Source organism: Eutrigla gurnardus (assembly GCF_963514095.1).
Source record: "Eutrigla gurnardus genome assembly, chromosome: 16".
Taxonomy (NCBI): domain Eukaryota; kingdom Metazoa; phylum Chordata; class Actinopteri; order Perciformes; family Triglidae; genus Eutrigla; species Eutrigla gurnardus.
This window is the reverse complement of record NC_139927.1, coordinates 9808513-9828581: the sequence shown is the minus strand read 5'-3', so window position 1 is coordinate 9828581 and position 20069 is coordinate 9808513. Positions and strand designations below refer to the sequence as shown.

The window sequence follows — 20069 nt, the reverse complement described above, 5'->3', positions numbered from 1 at the left end:
TGTGTGTGTGTGTGTGTGTGTGTCAGTCAGTACTGCAGGTGCTGAAATGATTGTATCAGTGGCCTGGCTTTAATGAACACTGTGATATTTGGACATTTGTGTTACCGACTAAGTGGCTTCTCTGCACATCTGGTCCTGAAAAGGGAGTGATGGTGCTTGAAAGAGGAAAGGGGTTGTTTTGATAATCACTTTGACTTGTTCCCCCCCCTTCTTACTCTCTTTAATATGGTGTCATTATTACTGAAATGTAATTAGCTATGCTAATGGGTTGGCATTTGGACTTCCGTCTCAGCACTTATGTTGGGATTGGTAAAAATGTACAGTGAATGAAGTGGGATGGCGAATGGAGAGGCTGAATGGGCATGTGAGGGTTGAGTGGATGAGCTGAGGGTGTTATGGAGTGTTCGGGCAAAAGGACTCAGGCGGAAGTGCAGAGAAGGGTCTTTTTAAATTAGGAATTGTTGGGGGGGAAAGTGGAGAGCCGGAATCAGAAAGTGAATAAAAATGCTGTTGGGAGGAATAGAGGTGGAGAAAAGCCCCAAAATCTGTCAAATTGTGTTGCGTGGATTACAAATGTGTGTGTGCATGGGTTGGGTGTGTGCTTGTGAATGCATTTGTATGGAGCAATTACAGGCTACCTCTCCAGTACACAACAAAGCCATCCATTTGGTGCATTATAGTTTTAACAGGCATGTTCCATTAATGTTATACTGCAGAAGAAAATGCATTATCGAGAAATGTAGAGAAATCTCACAGGCTATATATATATATATATATATAGCACAATGCTTTTGACACTGCCATTGTGACTCTCACCAGAGCTATTCATGCTTTCATGGCACTGTACTTTGGATACAAATTTCCAGCACTTTAATTAATATTAGGATGATATAAATGAATGAATGCATTACTAAATTAAGACTTGACAGCAGAGTGTGTAACCTTGTGTACATTTGCCTGTCCATTTTTGACCGACCTTAATCATGGCTGGTGCGTTGTGGAGTCGTTAATAGATTAAGAGAGATCCCAGATGCTCAAGTGCAGAGTCATTTGGGAGGCTGCATTTGAAAAGCGTGTTTATTTTTCCTGTTTTCTTTTTCAGTCAGAAACTTACAAAGAGACCTTCATCTACTTAAAGCCTTACTTATCCACTAGGTGGCGCTGTGTCTCTATACCATCCCCATGACGCTAAATAAGAAGTCTTGGCTGCTCAGAAAGAAAACCCAAATATCCTAGGGGTGCATAGAATATGATATGAGCAGAAGCATTATTCCACCCTCCAGGAGGCCGTTTGTTTTGCTTTAAATGGCTGAAAAAAGGGTGTTCCTCATCTCCTCAGGAAGCCTTGCACCCTGCAGACATACCTGTGTGAGCGCCAGGCACTGACCCACGTCCAACCTCCACAACCTCAGAGAGGGATCTGGTGTTTTGTAAGTCTGCCAGGGGCGCCATTAGGGATCCATACCAGCTGAGGTTCAGTCTGTTTTAAGCCTCCAACCACCCCCCACCCCCCTCTCTCTCTTGGAATACTCCTGAGCTCTGAAGCCTAAAGGAGTGTATTGGTTTTTTCTTGTACATACAGTAGACGAAAAAATGATTCTCCATTCAGCTGTGTGTGTTGTGTGTGTGTGTGTGTGCACCTGCACACCCTGCGTTTCCTACAACTCCCGTGGTGAAAAAATAAGTCCCATGAATCCTCACTGTCTTGTTTTGATTTTGTCCCGGGGATGTTTTTCTAAGCAGTTAATCTCTCCAGGGAAGTTCAGCTGGTTCACTTTCTGCTGTACGGCTGCTAACTTAAAGAATTATCCAAAATATATTGTTTTCTTTTAATAGACTATTTGGAGTCATTTTCTGTTGCTTCCTTGTAAATTTACTATATTAAACCAAATTCCATCTCAGGAGTCTCATCGACAGGGTTCAGCACCTTGGATAGTTCCTTCACACTTCTGAATTGAAAGTGTATCTCTCCAGGAATGACTTATCAGTCAGCAAATCGCCTTTAACGTGGAGATTGGTATGAAAAGGAACAAATTGTGCATGGGCTCATCAGTCAATATAATCTCTTCCAGTATTTACATCTTTGCACAAACAGCAGTATGTTAAAAAATATAGATTGCTTTTTCTCTGGCTGTAGTTTGGCAGTACTTTTGTTGTGTAGGGATTTTGAGTGTGTGCAGTGTGAATATCCCCTTGGATTCTGCTTTTCATTGGCGTGACATTCTGTTTTTGTAGTCCAGAGGGTGCAAGTAAAGTCAATGTATATGTAAATACGAAAAACGGGACTGCATCAATAGTACTTTGAAATATCTACAATACCTGTAAGCACATCCACACAGTCAAGGACATACACAGCAAACATATTGTATATACAGATATGTAAAATGGACACTTGTTTCAAAGACTGTGGAATAGACTTATGATGGCACCATGATGGCCGGTCTCAAGCCTGTTAAAGGAAGTGTCTGCAGTGTGATTATCAGCAGACAGATAGCGGATGACAGCTGCCATTGGTTATTGATGACTTTCATAATTAAAATCCCTTATGGGGGGAACCCAAAGAACAAAAGGGAAAATCACCAAATGATGAATGGTCCTTTCATCTTTAAGGCTAATATAAGACCCATCACACGATTCTGCCTGAATATTGCTTTCCTGAAAACACAAAGAAGAGATGAGTATTTTTTACACTGCCAGAGCCTGTGTGTGTGTGTGAGTGTGTGTGTGCACATGTTTGTGTGTTAATGTTAGAGAGCATAAGGGAGGAAAAGGGGAGGAAAATAGAAACTGAATAAGAGTGAGCATAGGTTAGACAGAAACAGAGATAATAATCAGATGAAAATGAGAAGAGGTGAATGTACTGCAACACTAGTATTTTCTGCTATACTTTTACTGCAGCAGTGGAGGGGGTTGGGTTAGTTTTGGTCTGATCCAGGTGCAGTATCAGCTCTAGAAACCTTTGCGATTGGAGTTGCTCTTTAGATGCTAAATTCAGAGTATTGGATGAACAATACTATTACTGTCTGCAGTGGGGTTTTTTGCCTGGCTTGATGCTGAGGTTTTGCAAGCACTGCAATATAGACCACACACGTGAATGAAGGTTAAACCACGCTTAACATTGTTTCTTTTGTTATGGACGTGCCTATCGACACTTGTATACATATAAACTGTATATTACCTTCTTTATGTCATCCAAACCTATCCTCAGATATTGTCTTCCCCTCTATTGTATACTGTTCAATAGAGTACTCCCTTTCCTGGCAGAACACAGACAGATGCACTGTATGTGACAGTGTTTCAGATAAAAGCAGATCCCTTTTGAATGGTACAGTAGCGGATCAGACAGGATGACTGCCTGTGATAGTCTGCTCCTGAAGGCTCTATAGAGTAGAAAGCTGCAAGCGTCAGAGCAGTGCCTGGTATCTGTGTGGATCAGAGAGAGAGAGAGAGAGAGAGAGAGAGAGAGAGAGAGAGAGAGAGAGAGAGAGAGAGAGAGAGAGAGAGAGAGAGAGAGAGAGAGAGAGAGAGAGAGAGAGAGAGAGAGAGATAGGACGGGTATTAGAGTGCCAGTAACACATAGGGAATTCCTGCACGCCTGTCCCAATGCTGTGTGTGTGTTGCTGTCAGAGTAGAGCTTACACTTCCTCCCCTCGTAACCTGCTAAACGGTCCCCTTCAACCCACCCACCATCCTCCTCACCACTCATTTCTCCCTCTCCACATCAGCACGGGGCTGCTGTGACATCACTCATTCCCACGCACTCTGATTGGCTGGCCAGTGGAGGGAAGTGGATTGTTCCCGCAGCCCACAGTGCCAAATGAAGAGAGAGAGAGAGAGAGAGAGAGAGAAAAACGTGGGAGGGAAAGACATCGGTGGAGAGTGTGTGAGAGGGAGAGAGAGGGACAGAAGGGAGAGGGACTAAGCAAGAAAGATTGATGCTGAGGCAAGCCGGCACTGCACTGCTCTCGCTCACACAGACACGCACACACACACACACACACACACACACACACACACACACACACACACACACACACACACACGCACACACACACACACACACACACACACAAACAGTCTCACACGTACACTCAAATAACACTCCCAAGCTGCTTAACAGGCAGGAAAAACACTGACTGAGTCTGCAGTCCGCTACTGCAGGGCAGGACAGAAGACAGCAGGACCAAAGGAGAACAGGAGGGTGAAACCTTCTTCATTGCTTTGCCTCAGAGCAACAGTGTCACTACTGTCATCTCGGGAGGTCCAGTCCTCCAGGGGGGTCTTTAAAGACACCTCCCCAAAAAAGGGGGAGAGGCAGCAAGGGCAGGAGCAAGGGCAAGTATAGCCTCTACCGGAGGTTGACGTGAATGTCCTCTCAACGTCCTCATGAAAACAGGCGGGAATCGAGGCGTAGTGTGGGGTACAAGATGGCACGACGAGCAGGGGGCGAAGGCTCCCCAAAAAAGAACACATCCCTCAACCTGGTGACGGGGTTCTTCCACTTCCTCCGCGGTAAGTGGGACAGAGTGTGCATGAATGTGTGTCCCCTACTGAAAGGGAGAGCGTGAGAAAAAGAAGGCAAGTGTGTGTATATTTTTGCATGCGTGGTAGGGTATGCCGTGTCTCTGTGTGATTTAGGGAGGCGCTGCAGTATGGACTGTATGTGCTTATGTCGGTGTGAGCATTTTTCCAGTGTAATTTCCTTTATAAGTGTTCTTGGCAGGGGAGGTTTTTTGGGTTGTGGACGTGGTGTGTGTTAAGTGAAATTGGCAAAAATTTGAAGGGGGCGTTTCCACTTTGGCAGAGTATGTGTGCAGAGGTTACTGAGCTCCGAGCCTGCAGCAGGTAAAGCAAGCATACCCAGCAGATGATCAGCTCACTGCATGTTTCACAGCACAGCGGGTAGACTGTCAAAATGTTTGATTTCTTATCTTTCTCTCTGTTTTACCATGTGGTGGTCCTCCTGTCTGCTCATCTGTATAGGGATACTATGCATTCAGCATTCTGTCTCACTGATAGATTAGATTAGATTGCAAGAGTGATTACCATAATGTTTCTTTGGATTTATTTGTTGTCACATCACCTACCTGTCCTTTCAGAAATTAGCAAAACAGAGAATGGTTTGAATGGTTGCTTCACAATTTGTCTGTAGACACAGCCTCTGAGACAACAAACTAGATTTTAATGATATTTCATTAAGGTCATCTTCACTGTGGGGGATCAAAGTGGGAACTCAGGGGCTGCGGATGAGACTAATGATGATACAGACTAACACTAGCAGGGAAGGTAATCAAGTGTGTTAAAACGGCGCTGAGAGGCTGGGTTGCTGAGGACGATTATTTCCCTTTGTGATATTGAAAGAATGTGATTCTGTGTGTGTGTGTGCGCGCACGTTTAAGTGCGATTGTGTGTGCGCAGAGTTGAAAGTCACCTCGTCCCTGAGACTGAGAGGCTGGCACCACGCTTGTGCAGATATGTTCTCTGTCACACATGTTCCTGCTCCAGGATGTGGGGGGCTAAATCTTTCTTATTCTCATCCAATACTACCGCCCATCAATATTTGATTACTCCCGGACCCAATCAAAAGATTAATACATAGAACGGGGACCTGCTCAGTGGCACGTATGACTTTGCATGAATGTATCTGCATTATGTATGAACGCCCCTCCCTCCCCCCCCACCTCTCTGATGCGCACATACTCCTAACTGTTCATGTCTGCCCACTGTACCTAGTGACACACTAACCAACTTCAGTGTAATCAAACCGTCAGCATATTTCATTAAGGTAGAGGAAAGCACTGTGTCAGACGTCCTCTCTTCGCTGATAACATGCTTATCTCGAGGATATTGCTCTATGGCGCAGACGGGAGAGAGAAATAAGACATTGTAACCTGTGCCACTCACTGTACATGATTGGGTCCTTAAGGTCCCAGGGAGACTATACATTTAGTTTGTGTACATTATAATGGGATTTATGTGAGAGCTGCACATGCATTTGTCGATTACAGATGTAACCTTCACAGAAGTCCCAATTGTTATTGCATGGGCTGCAAGCAACAAATAATTTTGCTGTCAAAGGGGAATCGGGAAGGAGAGATTACAGCAGCAATGCAGTATTTTATTCTAAAAAGCCTGCAGAACGTATACAATTCGTGTGTGTGGGTGAGTTTGTATGTGAATGATGCTTGCTTGTGAGAGATATGGCTTGATTTATGTCTTATCCTCATTTAAGTTAAGTGGCCTTTTTAGGGGGCATTGTCAGCTGACATCTATGCTATTGATTGTGCCTTTTTGCTAAATGAGCATTATCACTGTAGCCCCCACAAACAATGTCCTGCCTTATATGTAGGTAAATCAGTGCATTTGGATAAGGTTGGCTTTAAGCGTATGTGTAAGTGGCGTGGCAACGGATCGCATGTTTGAACTGTGGTCAGAAATGAATAATACCCTCCTATAGATCTTGGCAGAGATACCAGTCATCATATAAGAAGAACCACTGCCCTTCTATCATCTAAAGGGCATTTTTGAGAGCAGGATTTTCTGTCCACACTATGAGGAGTCCAGCTAGAGAAAATGTCATCTTTAAATGTCAAATGCCGTTTCTCACCACATCAGTGTAAGATGTGATCTGGTGTGACTGAGTTCAGACACATCAGACAGACAGTAATAATATAAAAGTTAATTAGAGTTGCCATCCTGCTCTGAAAACCCAATTAACTCTCAGAACAATAGACAATGAGAAGGTTGTGTTTTTACCCCTCTTTGTTTGTTATTGCATGAGACTGATAGTGACGCTCTGGGCTCTGATTTACAGACGAGCAGGAGGCTGTGCAGAAGAGGACGTTCACAAAATGGATCAATTCCCACTTGGCAAAGGTAAGAGAGTCTGGTTGATTCCCACTGCTGCGGCCAGCATTGTGTGTCCCTGTACACAAACACGGGTGCTGGCCAGAGGATTGAAAACGTACCCATATCACTGCGTTTCCACTTCCAATCACTTTTCTCTTCTGTACTCTGTTCGCTGTGCTCTCCGTGACATTTGTTCCATTTCCCAAACACACTGTGGAGCTGGTCATGTGATTGACTGTGCCAGCTAAGACCACACACACAGTCATTCTTGCATGCCTTTCATATTCCTTTGTGTTTCTCCAATTTCATATAGCTTGTAGCAAGGATTTACTCTCACTCTAATTATCACTTTTACATTGGAGCAGTTTATACACTGTGTATCATTTTTCCCTGCAAGCTACTGTCAATAATTTAAGTCTTAATAACCTGTAAGCTCTCTATCTCAATATGGGCCAATTTAGATTGTTCAGGATAAGAGTTTAAGTTTGAGATTGCCTTTTATTTTCCTCCTCAAGGAGCTTCGAAACCAGTATATCGGTCACTTATACTAAACAAATACACTTGATGCTGCTGCATGCTGAGGGGCCATCATTTTTGTATAATATGACTCCACATTAACCCATTACTGCCTGAATAGTGTGTCAGGAATGGGTGTACAAGGCAAATATTGCATGGTGCAACACAATTAAGTGTTATTTCAATCTGCAATGCTGCTTTCAAGGTTTCCTATGTGATTACGACAGCTGCGGAGGCCTTGAACCAGGGTGACATGGAGCAGAAAATTCATTTGAAAAGCACTCAGGAGGGAATAGACCTTGACGTAATATTAAATATCATGTCTCACGACCGTGCCAGCAGAAAATTACACACAGTCCAATACTTAAATGCCCTTAATTTTTAATAACATTTAGGTAAGCACGCAGTTTATTTCAGTCATTTTGACGCTATGGAGGAGACACACAGTCTGTATCATGGTCACTGAAAATGTTGGGGTTTTAGTGATTAGGGAAAGATGATGAGATCCCCAAATGTATTAATATAGTGATCCATTTTGGAAATTGCACTTATTCATTGTCTTCCCAAAAGTTAGAGAAAATAATTACCATTGCCACATCTGCATGGTTAATATGACGATGGATCCAGCAGTTAAGCTCGGCACTGAAAAAGGCGGGAATTTAATGCTTACTAATTCAACATCTCAATAATCCATATAAAAACCGAAGTCTAAAAAATACAATTACAATGTATTATGGGAGATTATGGCCCAAACTATTTCTTGGCTGGACTCTCTTTTGGTTGCCTGGCAGCTGCTCTAAGCCAAGAAATAGTCTGGCACATAAGCCGTAAAACCCTGTGTCAAATTTTCGCTTGTTTTTTGTGCTGAAGAAACAAACAAGACACAACATGCTAATTGGTGACCTTAAGAGGTATCAGGAGGATTTTTGTTACAGACTGCCAGATTAGCTCATTCCTGTTTCTAGTGTTTGGCCAAAAAAAAAAAGACAGCATCAGAATGTCTTACTATTCTTTTAATTTAAAAATTCCGAATTTACACCTCACAATAGAGAAAGAGTGACTTAATAATCTCAGGTAGACTACTTCTCCTTACATTCCCATTAGTTTTAAATGCTCTGAATGAAGTATAGAAGAAATTTTAACTTAAAATGCAATCCCAAAACTGATAGCTCAATACGTGGTACATAAATAAGACACTGATCTGGGAAATTTCATTTGAATTCCATTTAAATGCACTTTAATTAACCAATTCAACCAAACAATAGATTAGTGATAGTATCCCACAGGTCCATCAGAAGAGATAACAGTATTGCCCCACGCTTCTCTCAAATTAGTTGCCCTCCTCCTCGACCATCATGAAACTGTTTACCCTTTCACCTGACGCCTGATGTTACCATAGTGACAATGATTGGCCTATATGTGTCTTAAGCGTGTCTTGGTCGTCATGGCAGCTTGGTAAATTATCGGAACGCTTTGTGATGTGTAGGGGGTAAAGGTCAACTCAGTGGGTGTGGAGGATATGTTGTAATCAGGAGGTGCTTTTTTTAAAAGATGTCCTTTGGTAAACTAGTGGAAATTCACATGTGTAAATACTCTTCAAAGACCTATTTAAAGAGACAAAACATATGTGAGGCAGACAGGAGGATAGAGGGAGGGAAGAGAACTTTAGCAGTTGGTTAAGCTTCGCTCTCAGAAGGATAGATCTCGCCTTTGGCTATGCAGATTATTAGGCCACTCCAGTTATCACAGGTCTTTAATTCAGCGCCTAAAGGTATGTGATTAATCGTTAGGTGAGTTGAGACATAGCATGAGGGCTTCGTTTCACTATCACTCCCCTCCCCCTTTCCCTTTCCACTCCACAGGTATAACAAAAGAAGTCTTATGAGCTCTGACAAAGAGTTTCTATGAGAGGATGTATTGGAGCTGGTAATTTATACAGACGATTAATGACTCTCATTACTCGGGAGTAGTTCACGGGATTAAGTCACCAGTTATGGACCATAGGTACGAACTGTAACAGAGCAGCAGGGCAGTACGATTTGTTTGGACCCCAAAATTACATTTATAATATATTTGGGGATATTAGTTTGGGTTCTGATCTGAGCATCAGGCTTTAAAGTTGCACCCTGCAATGCAGTGGAGTGACAAGGGGGGGAGAATTAATTGAGCGAGCCCCAAGTTTCCATTTTGACAAATCCTTTCTGAGAAGGTTAAAGCTTAATTACCAAGTGACCGTTGTGCGCGGCTGAGGTCTCATCGTCGCTCAGGCATTTTCCAGGCTAACGTTTCAGTGCAGTGATCAGTGAACCAAGTGTTCTTAGAGATTACAGCAGCAGTTAAGTGAAGCTACCCGCTCCACTTCGGTGTTTACATCTCTGCTCCCCCTTCTCTCTTCAGTGGGGCAAGAGGGGGATTGAGTGGATGACATACACACATGTACACAAACCCAGCACATCACGGTGCATGGTTTTTGCCTCAGCCAATTTAGCTGCAAAGATGTTTTCAATGAATTCCATAATTTCTTCAGAATTTTTCATTTTTCCAACCTGTCAGCTAGCTTCCCCATCTGTGGTTTAGAATGATAATTCTCCATAACGGGTGACATTTGGCACATTCATGTTGCCATCACAATTAATTCTTAAAAACTTTGTGTTTAGTATTAAATAGCAAAAAAAATGCCATAATGTGCTTGATTTTGCCAAAGTATAATGTAATTTACTGTGATCTGACAAGTTAAAGTTATTCACAGTGTTGCTTTCACATACAAATGAAATTTAAATAAATTAAGCTTTGACAAGATTTGGACAAAAGGCATCTGGTGTCAATTGTTCCTTCAAACTGGATGTATTGCAATTCAAATGAACCCCTTCAGTCTTCTATTTGTTTCTGCTCTCCCCCCCTCTATCTTTCATGCTGTTGATCTTTTGGAATCCACTGAGTCAAGTGTACCAGGGGAATCACATTAGAGCACAGACAGACGCACATCCTGAATCTCCTCTTCTCACAATCAATTATGGCCCAGACACTCATATGTAATTAGCTCATTTAGACCTTGATTCATTTTTAGCTCATATGGCTGAGCAGAGGAAATGGATATTACTTTCTCATTTTGTAATTAGTCCGAAATTTCCTCATTAACTTGGGATTATAATGAACAAATAGGTAAATTTAACTTCAATTAGCTCATGGTATAATCTATCCCTTTGAAGGGGTCTTTGTAAGTGTTTCTTCTGTCACTTTATGATAGGGGCACAAGTGCTGTCTGAGTATTTTAATATCCAAATCCATGAAATGACATTAGAGGAGGAATTAGTGAGGAGAGCTACTGTATTTGCTAATTAATTTTGAAAGATGTGAGGTTGGTGTCCCTTCTCTCGTTGCCTTCTAAAATGTTTCGCGCTGCCACTCTTTCTACTCAATTATACACCAGACTTGCGTGTCCACGATGTTGGGGGTTGTATATTTTTCCTCCCTTTTTTTCCACCACACACACACACACACACACACACACACACACACACACACACACACACTCCACTTTCACATGCTAACCACACACATGCATACATCTCTGCTGTTTCTCTCTTTCTCCTTCACTCCCTTTGCCGCTAATCTCCCTGTGAATGGCTTGCTCGTATGAATGCTCCCCCCCCCCCCCCCCCCCACCCCACCCCTCTCTAAACCTCTCCCCAGCCCCAGCATGTGACTGTGCTTTAAGAGAAATCCTTGATGTGGCGCCCGCAAGAAACAGAGATATGTGGATTTCCCTGAGTCTAGAAGTCTGTGTCAGGTCAGGGAAGAAGTCAATGCGAAGGATACAGTTTGAAATCATCAGCATATTTTAGGATTTGAAGACCCCATTCAGAGCCTGCTGAGCCTCTGCTTACGGCTGACTGTAGCTGTCAGTAATACTTGGCAAAGCCAAACTCTTTTGGAGCTTGAAGTTACATTTTTTTACGAGGATTTCCTTTATCCATGTTTCACAAGTTGAAATTAACGTCTTACAGTGTAATATATTTATTGTGTTTTGGTTTATTTATGCGTTGTGCCACTTAGAGTAGGATAATGTTGAGGGAAAACCGCCTCTTGCCTCATAGTTTCGTCTACATTGCAGGAGCTTAAAAGTCTTAAACCCCGACTAAGCATTCCAAGAAACTGAGAAACCTTTGTATGAATTTATGGCATGCAACATTTAAGTAAACAGTGAACTTACGTAAGTAATCATGCACAGGTACAGATTTATAAATGTCTCTTCACACCATAAAATTGTTCTGAGAAAAACTGACTTATTTTACCTTTTTTTTCCAATCCCCCAGACGTTACATCATCTCTTTGTGAGCTTGTTTAAACATGTTGTTTGGAAATTAATTTTTCACAATAAACACTCGTGGGCATGCTTGTGTTCTCATTTAGCGTGTCCCGCCTCTGGTGGTGACAGACCTGTTTGAGGACATCAAGGATGGTGTGATGCTGCTGGCCCTGCTGGAAGTCCTCTCTGGACAGAAACTGGTGAGTATCAGTCATTTTTACAGCATGTGATTTGGCCACAGACTTCACACACCCACACATCTGATCTTTCTGGTTTAAATTTGAACGTTATACGACATAAAAAGGGAACAGATGATCAAATAGTCAAATAATACTAATATTAAATAAGTAATAATAATAAATAGATTAATTATTTTTTTATTGTTGTTTGCTTTTGGTTGTTTTTCCTTTTATAATAACTGTTATAATAACAGCTGCTTCTATATGGGTCTCAAAAGAGCTACAAAGGTAATGCAATGCATGTGAACGGATCCACAATTGCATGGAAATGCTCATTGATCGGCTTTTATTAGGACGTTTGAATTGAATGGAAAAGCCCAGATTAACAAGGACAGATCATAGTTCAATACACAGACACAAACATTCACACACACACCCAGCTTTTTACTTGGTCAATATCGCCTTAGGTCTAAGCTGTCTATGTCCTATTGATCCGGCTGTTCATAGTCAAACACAGCTCTGATTGGACATCTTAGTCCTTCTCACTTTATCAGCACACACACACATACAGTTAAAGATTAAAAGAGAAAATGTAGTGTCTTTGTTATACTCTCCCACCGTTATTCCCATAAATGTGCCATATAACTTATCCTTGTACTGTTTTATTTTATCCTCTCTATCTATTCCTCTCTGTTTCTTTCTTGTCATCTCCATTGTTCTTCTTTTTCCTTCCAGCCATGTGAGGCAGGCAAGAAACTAAAGAGGATCCACTGGGTCGCTAACATCGGTACGGCTCTAAACTTCCTCGAGGGTAGGAAGGTAAGAGTTCAGGGCCTCCTTTTTATGTTTTTTTCTTCTTCTCTGTTTTACCCCTCCTGCTGCTCAGCTGCTGCCTGTGGGTGCAAACATTGAATCCTGACCTTGAGTGACCTGTTTTACTCTTCGTCTCCGCCTCTTACTCCCTTCAACTTCCCACATCCCTCATTAGTACCAAAAATATTATGCTCAGTTTTCCCTGCAAAGATTTCGTCAAGTAAATACACTGCCAATAGAATGTAATAATTATTAGGCCATTATTTAAACTTAAACTGATTTGCCGGTTTTCTGTTATATTACTTGACAGAATTATACCCAAAAATATTTAATGTTGTTTTGGATGTTATCATCTAAATGTATCAACTGGCCCTCCGTGAGATTAGTAAAACATCGTTAAAGCTTCACCCAACTCATCCATGGATATACATAAATAAAGCCATAAGTATGAGCTGGTGTCTGCAGGGACATTGATTTGTCGTCCTCAAGTGTGACAGGGTTAAAACCATAAATCCTACGCCAGTAATCTGCAGTCTGGAGATGAGACGTCATTGGGCACTTTGCTGTATATATACGTCTGTGTGTGTGTGTGTGTGTGAGAGAGAGAGAGAGAGAGAGAGAGAGTGAGGGAGACTGCGTAAATCTATGTGTGTAGAAAATTAAATGTAAATATGCTCTGTGTGTAAATCTGATGTATGTCTAGACTGTATTTACATTTTGCTTTAGAGGCCTGATCGCTTAATGCCTGCATGACGCATGTTCCTTTCTTCTGTCTGTCATAGCAAATGTTGAATGTACATGACATTAGGATGTTAACCATTCAATCTCAAAAACCTGTATATGTATATATATATATATATATATATATATATATATATATATATATATATATTTAACTGGGATGTTTAATGTGTATAATGTCCACATGGTCTGCAACTAACAATTGTTAGTAATCTGTGTTTTTTTCCATCAACCGTTCCACGGTCACATTGCTGTGTTGAGTTGCCAGAATGACCTGCTGTGTTTTCTAATATGAAACGGTGCATTGCATGTATTCTTATCAACCGCTATCCCACACTTCCCAACACTGTCCTGGCCTTGCCCTGATATCTTCTTCCACGCTTGTTCACATACGGCGTGGCTTGTATTACCATATGATGACCTGTTGTGCTGCAGCGCCACAGTAATATGTCCCTCTGCGTGATCATATAGAATACTTCATCACATCAGTAGATAAAGCCCTCTCTTCCTCCCTTTTCTTGCGCCTCTCGGTCTCTCCCTCTCCCTGCATCAGTCTCTCTCTGCCCATCTCTGCTGGATATAATCCCTGTTGCCTGTGTAGTGGTGATAGATCTCTCCCCTCAGCCAACCACTCAAGTTATCTCACCTCAAAGATGCTACAGTGTCTGCTATCTCACGGTCAATGAGGCGTCCTCTTTCAATCACATGCATCTAAATGTTCTCTCGTTCTCTTCCTCTTTTTTTCTTATCTGCCCTCCAGTCTGCCTACAGAGGATCTCCGGTCAGTATTCATAACGTTGCTGGGTCAGGGTTATCTGCATCCAGTATATTGTTCATTTTGTGTAAACATACGAGACAGAGTGACCAGATTGAGGGAAATTTTGTCTACTTCATCCATATGAATGAGTTTATAGTGAAATGTTAACGGATAAACTGGAATTGATTTCAATCTGGAATTATTAGTTCCTGTTATGAGAAATGTAAATATTGCACGTTGTGTTTTGACACAGATCAAGCTTGTGAACATCAACTCCACAGACATTGTTGATGGACGGCCGTCAATTGTATTGGGGTTAATGTGGACCATCATCCTCTATTTCCAGGTAACATTGTTTTTAGTTATTTTACTTGTGCTAATCCAGGAAATTACATTCTAAAATTGAAGCAAAGCGACAAAACAAGGAGAAATAGTTAGTGGAAGTTTAACCTTAGTTTGTCATCAAATTATCGATAATGGCTCACTACTCCTTCAAATTAAAAACATGGCTGCCAATATACACTCGGCATGGGCCACATGTATTCCATCCAATAAGAAATATACAAATATGCATAGTGAGCCTTTTTTTGATAAGCAGCACACTTGAACTGAACTGAATGAGTAGTCAGGATGTCAGACATTTCAGACATGCACAGATCAGCAAGAACTGAATAACAATACCTTTAGCAACATCAGCACATAGAAATGCTATTCCCAGCAAACGTATGGATGTTAAACAAAGGGAATGTACAACAGTGGAAAATAAACGTATTCACATCCTGACATCTTGGTGTATTTCATTTCACACTTATGCTTATGGATTCTCTGAGTTGCGAGCAGTCTTAGTTTGTTGACAGTAGATAGGAGAACCTGGGAATTAAATAATGTGTATATAGAAATAAATCTTCATCAACTGACGATATGGCTATTGCAATGGTGTTCAGCTCTTCAGGCAGAATTAATAAACAAAAGTGATAAGATCATTCTGAAGTTATGTGTAGGTATGGTGGTCCGATTTCTTTCACGCTACCCGGTTTCCTTTTCAGATTGAGGAGCTAACCAGTAGCCTACCAGCACTTCAGGCCCTGTCCAGTAGCACTTCTTCACTGGACAGCTCCACCAGCAGCACTGACACCACCAGCCCACCTGTCAAAAGAAAACCCCTCCCACCTCTGCAGGGTGGAGTCAGAAAGGCCCTACTACGATGGGTCCAGCAGACAGCCACCAAGTACGTAGCGTCCCTTACAAAACAAAATATGCTGAATCAGTGAAGTCTCCTTTGACATTGTGATGCTCTGTTCTTTATAGACGTCTGGGCATTGACGTGAAGGACTTTGGCCCCAGTTGGCGCACAGGTTTAGCGTTCTTTGCAGTTATCCATGCCCTTCGGCCCAATCTGGTTGACATGGAGTGTGTGTGGGGGAGGTCCAACCAAGAAAATCTGCAGGAAGCCTTCTTTTTGGCAGAGACAGAGCTGGGCGTTCCACAACTTCTCGACCCGGAGGGTAAATTACATTTTCTATCACATTTCCACATATCTACAACATCATAGGATCAAATTAATTCTTCATTCAATTTATCTCTGCTGTATTACCTTTAAGGAAGCAACATGACCTCACTTAAATCGGTTACTCACTCAAAAACAAAGAAATTACTTACCTTACCTTACATTTAAATCCATAGCTTTTCATCATATCAAGCTGCCCCCCCCCCAGAATACTGATAGTCGGTTTCACAGCATCAGATGTGCCCCTCGGTGTCACTTCCAAACACCAGCTGTGCCCCTTCACGCCTGCCCTTCAGAATGAACTCTGACAAATCAAGCTTGACATCAATATAATTAAGGTCCATTAGGCCGTGAGATTCAGCATGGCGGAACCTCCAAACAAAAACATGGACACCGATCTGAAGTGCTAAAAGTTGTTTTCATTTAAGGTGGCACCTGTCTGCTTCTTGTCTACTTGTCAGTCAAACATATTCGTATCAATGCGTTCTTTTCCTCTTTGAAAGAAACTGTGGACGGAATTATTAGCTTGATATGACTGCTGATTACATTCACTTGGTTCCCTCCTTAGATGTTGATGTAGACAAGCCAGATGAGAAATCCATTATGACATACATAGCCCAGTTCCTGAAGCATCATCCTGATCGAATGCAGAGCGACTCTGACGGACTGCAAGGAGAAGAGGTAACCAGCTGTCAGATTTATCTCAGTCTGGATACTCCATTCATCCTCCTCTCATTCTGCATCCCGTGTGTTTTGGCTTTCTCTTTAAATGGCACTTTGTCTTACTTTAGTCAGTGTTGATGCAGTAACAACCACCTATCTGCTACTCGAAGCTAAACCAACAGTAAATTCACTTGTCATGTGACTCAGGTCCGTCAGTGTTTCATTCATTTTATGTCCTTCCTTGCTGCACATCTCTCTCTTTGTATCTCTCCTTGTCTTTGTCTCTCTGGTGTTTTTGTGTGGTGACTGCTTTCCTGTGGTTGTTGTGCTGGCCTCTGTCCTACAGCATGGTCTTGCTCCTCGCGATATAGCGGAAATGTTGGAGGTAGGTTATAGAGTAACTTAAAGGTCCCAGGGGCAGGCTTTCCATCATTTTCCACAGCTCAATGCAATTAGCACCTATGCCGACTGATGGTTTCCATATAAATGTGATTAATGCAGGGTTTTTTTCTGTCTCTACTATTGGATTACAGTAACACTGTTTTATGTACAGCGTATGGGTGAGATTATACATTGTTTTTCCATGTCAAAATAGAGCCAATATGGTAATATGGCTCTTTATCTTACCTGATGTGATATTCCTGCCGCAGGGGTTTCTGAGCCATCATAACAAAAGGAAGTCCAGTATAATAAGATGTGATATTAACATTTATTAATGTTACCTCCCGCTATGGCTCCTGGTTCCATTAGCATGACAATGAAAGCCTCTGGCATCGGCAGTGTGCATTGATACAGCGTATTTGATGGAAAGCTTGTGAAAATGGGGTTGCCTGTTTTTAAGGTTAACAGCGGCAGGAACAGTGACATGCTTTAAAGTTGCCCTAACCACTTGCTTTCAGTGCATTGTATTTTGTTTTCGTGTAATGTTGGTTTTGGTGGTTGTTGTGTTTCACACCCACTTTGTTCTTTGTTATTGTTTATCCAGGATATTCGCTTTCATGAACTTTGGATCGGTTTGAATGGGTCTGAATGAAGGTCAATTGGCCCTTGTGTTTTCACATATAAAAAACAAAAGTGTTATTTTATGAAAATAAATAGCAACTGAAACACTGGTTGTAAAAATCCTTAGCAGAAGTTGAGTACAATAAAACGTAATGACTGCTTTCTTTCAGCATTAACCTAATTTAGTGGTGATAAAACAGAACAGACTGAGAGTGAACAGCTCTCAAAGTGAATAGGCAAGCTTTTGAGCATCATAGTATTATCGTCATGGTTACTTAAAATCCAATGAAATGTTAGTAGGGGGTCTCAGACAAAGTACGCTGTTTAAGCTGAGTGTTTTTGGCAGCTGTGGGTTTTTTGACGTTTTGTCCTACAGGGAGACACAGAGGATTAAGAGAGCACATGTCTAACAGTACATGCCCTCTCTTTCACCCTCTTCCTTTCATCAATCCCTCAAACATTCTTTTGGTTAATCACCTTTTTCTCTCTGTCTTTCTGTTTTCCCCTCTCCCTTACACTCTTTCGTCCTCTCTTTTATTTGCTTTTCATTTCCCTCATTGCACTTCCCAATTTCCATGTCCATCTTCCCACCCGTTGTTCACCCCACCCCTCATCCATCCCTGCTTCCTAGAGAGAGCAGCGAAAGAGCCTGAGGGAGCTCAAAATGTGGCTCAACCAGCTGGAGAGAGACGCAATACAGGCTCAGGAGACTGAGGGCAATCTCGCTCAACAGTACCAGGTTAGAGAGAGTGTGTGTGTGTGTGTGTGTGTGTGTGTGTGTGTGTGTGTGTGTGTGTGTGTGTGTCTGGGTGTGTGTGCAGTTAAAACTGGGCACACTGGGCACAGAAGCTCCTATTATAAGCTTAATCAGTGGCATTACACTGTGGGGATCAGACGGCAGGCGTCGTATTTTCAGTCAATCTGGCTTATTCCACCAAGCCTCGGGATACTTTCCATATTCAGCAGCATGTGGGATACCTCCATTTTCTTTGCCCATTATTCAGACAAATCTGAAGCCAGAGAGGGACAGCATTAAGTGGCATTTCACCACAGATTTTTATTAGGGTCTGATTGGATACCAAGACGGTGTGACCCCTGAGAGACCACTTGTTTTGATGTCTGTATGCTGTAACTTGAATCTTTTTGGAGCTGTGAATTATGATCACATTTCACTTATTCGATCTTTTCAGCTGTTCAAGAGTCTGCGCGTCCAGTTGGAGATGAGGAGCAAGCAGCTGGAGTTAGCTTTGCAGTCCACTCAGAAGGATGGGATGCTAACGGTGGATCAGGCTCTGGTCAAACAGGCCTGGGAAAAAGTCTCTAATAGGGTGAGAAGGTTTTCAGATAGATTTGAACCAAGGATGTCATGGTTGCATGTGTGTTTTAGAGTGCCAGGGGCAACAATTTTTCTCGCAAGTTTAATGGCATTTCGTCTCCTACATATTAATAATTTAGCTTCATTTAATTAAGATTAAAATTGAGGCAAAAGCAATTTATTAAAACTAGCTTAATGGTCTGTTTATTTTCAGCGCGTGATTACCAGTTTTTATTGTAATTATGTGCTTTCACTTTTAGCTTTCATTTGTGTGGTAAAGTGATTTGTGTGCTGTTGTGCCTGCATTCATGAGCTGAATTACAATCTGTTAATAGTGTTTGTCTGTCTTTTCGACTGCGTTCCCTATTTCAGCTGCTGGACTGGCATCTGCAGCTGGACAGGTCTCTGCCAGCTCCTCTGGATGTGGTCGGTGCATGGCTGCATGAGGCTGAAGGAGCCCTGCGACAAGAGGTCATCATACATCAGGCACATGACGTGACAGCGAACATTGTTCACAGGGCTCTGGAGCAACACAAGGTTAGCATGAAAACAAGAGAGGCGTGCCTTCTTGGACAACGCTGAAGCTTTAAATCTCATTATATGTAATCTTCAGACAAACAGTCAGTCATTATTTTGGACACCACATCAATTAATCTTAATGTAGAATTCAAAGGTATTCCTTTTTAGCTTTTCTTTTTCTATTGTGTGTGTGTAATTGTGTATTTTTAATCCTCTGCCAATTATTATTATTGTTTTTTATGTATTTATTTATTTTATTTTAGCAGTTCTATGATGTTTTTCTGTTCAGTCCTTACAAGTATTTATTTGTTCTGTGTCTGTGTGCTGTATGTGTTTACACTGTGCAGGGTGTGTTGAAAAGCCTGGAAAGTCACCAGCAGGTCTTTCAGAGGATCCATAAAGACAGAAGTGTCGATGGAGTCCCTGTCCCCCCAGACCAGCTCCAAGACATGGCTGAGAGGTATTACCTGCCAATCTCACTTGGCATGATTTCACATTCTGCTTTTCAGAGGAGAAGCAGAATGTGAGGGTCCGGTTGTAGGTCTGATATCCTTTGTGAACTTTGTGTTTTTTTTAGGATGAACTTTGTTTCTACATCTTCTAGCATCCACTTGTCTAGAATGGAGTTCTTGGAGAACAAACACCACATGCAGGCCTTTCTCACACTTGCTGAGTCCAAGCTCAAATCGTGGATCATAAAATACGGCCGATGGGAGTCCGTGGAACTGATGCTCCACAACTATGTGGTAAGCTCAGACCTCAATTTCCTCTGTACATGGTGTGCTGAAATGTTCTGTTGTTGTTAGGGTTCCTATGAAGATCATGAAAAGGATTTTGCTCCATATTTATCCTATATTATAGGATATTATTGGATAGAAGTCATAAAGTTCTCAAAATAA

The 20069-nt window shown here is 41.9% G+C and overlaps 1 protein-coding gene across 1 annotated transcript in view; it reads left to right on the top strand.

Annotated features, from left to right (window-relative positions):
- The first annotated feature begins 4310 nt into the window (after positions 1–4310).
- syne1a (spectrin repeat containing, nuclear envelope 1a) overlaps positions 4311–20069 on the top strand; it is a 102905-nt gene continuing 87146 nt past the window's right edge. The window contains exons 1-15 of the mRNA XM_084030258.1: positions 4311–4512; positions 6815–6876; positions 11779–11874; positions 12589–12672; positions 14168–14188; positions 14418–14510; positions 15211–15392; positions 15473–15669; positions 16240–16352; positions 16681–16719; positions 17968–18075; positions 18527–18664; positions 19024–19188; positions 19518–19630; positions 19748–19916. Coding sequence (XP_083886384.1) covers positions 4368–4512; positions 6815–6876; positions 11779–11874; positions 12589–12672; positions 14168–14188; positions 14418–14510; positions 15211–15392; positions 15473–15669; positions 16240–16352; positions 16681–16719; positions 17968–18075; positions 18527–18664; positions 19024–19188; positions 19518–19630; positions 19748–19916 — 1725 coding nt within the window. The 5' untranslated portion in view covers positions 4311–4367. The remainder of the gene's footprint in view (positions 4513–6814; positions 6877–11778; positions 11875–12588; positions 12673–14167; positions 14189–14417; positions 14511–15210; positions 15393–15472; positions 15670–16239; positions 16353–16680; positions 16720–17967; positions 18076–18526; positions 18665–19023; positions 19189–19517; positions 19631–19747; positions 19917–20069) is intronic.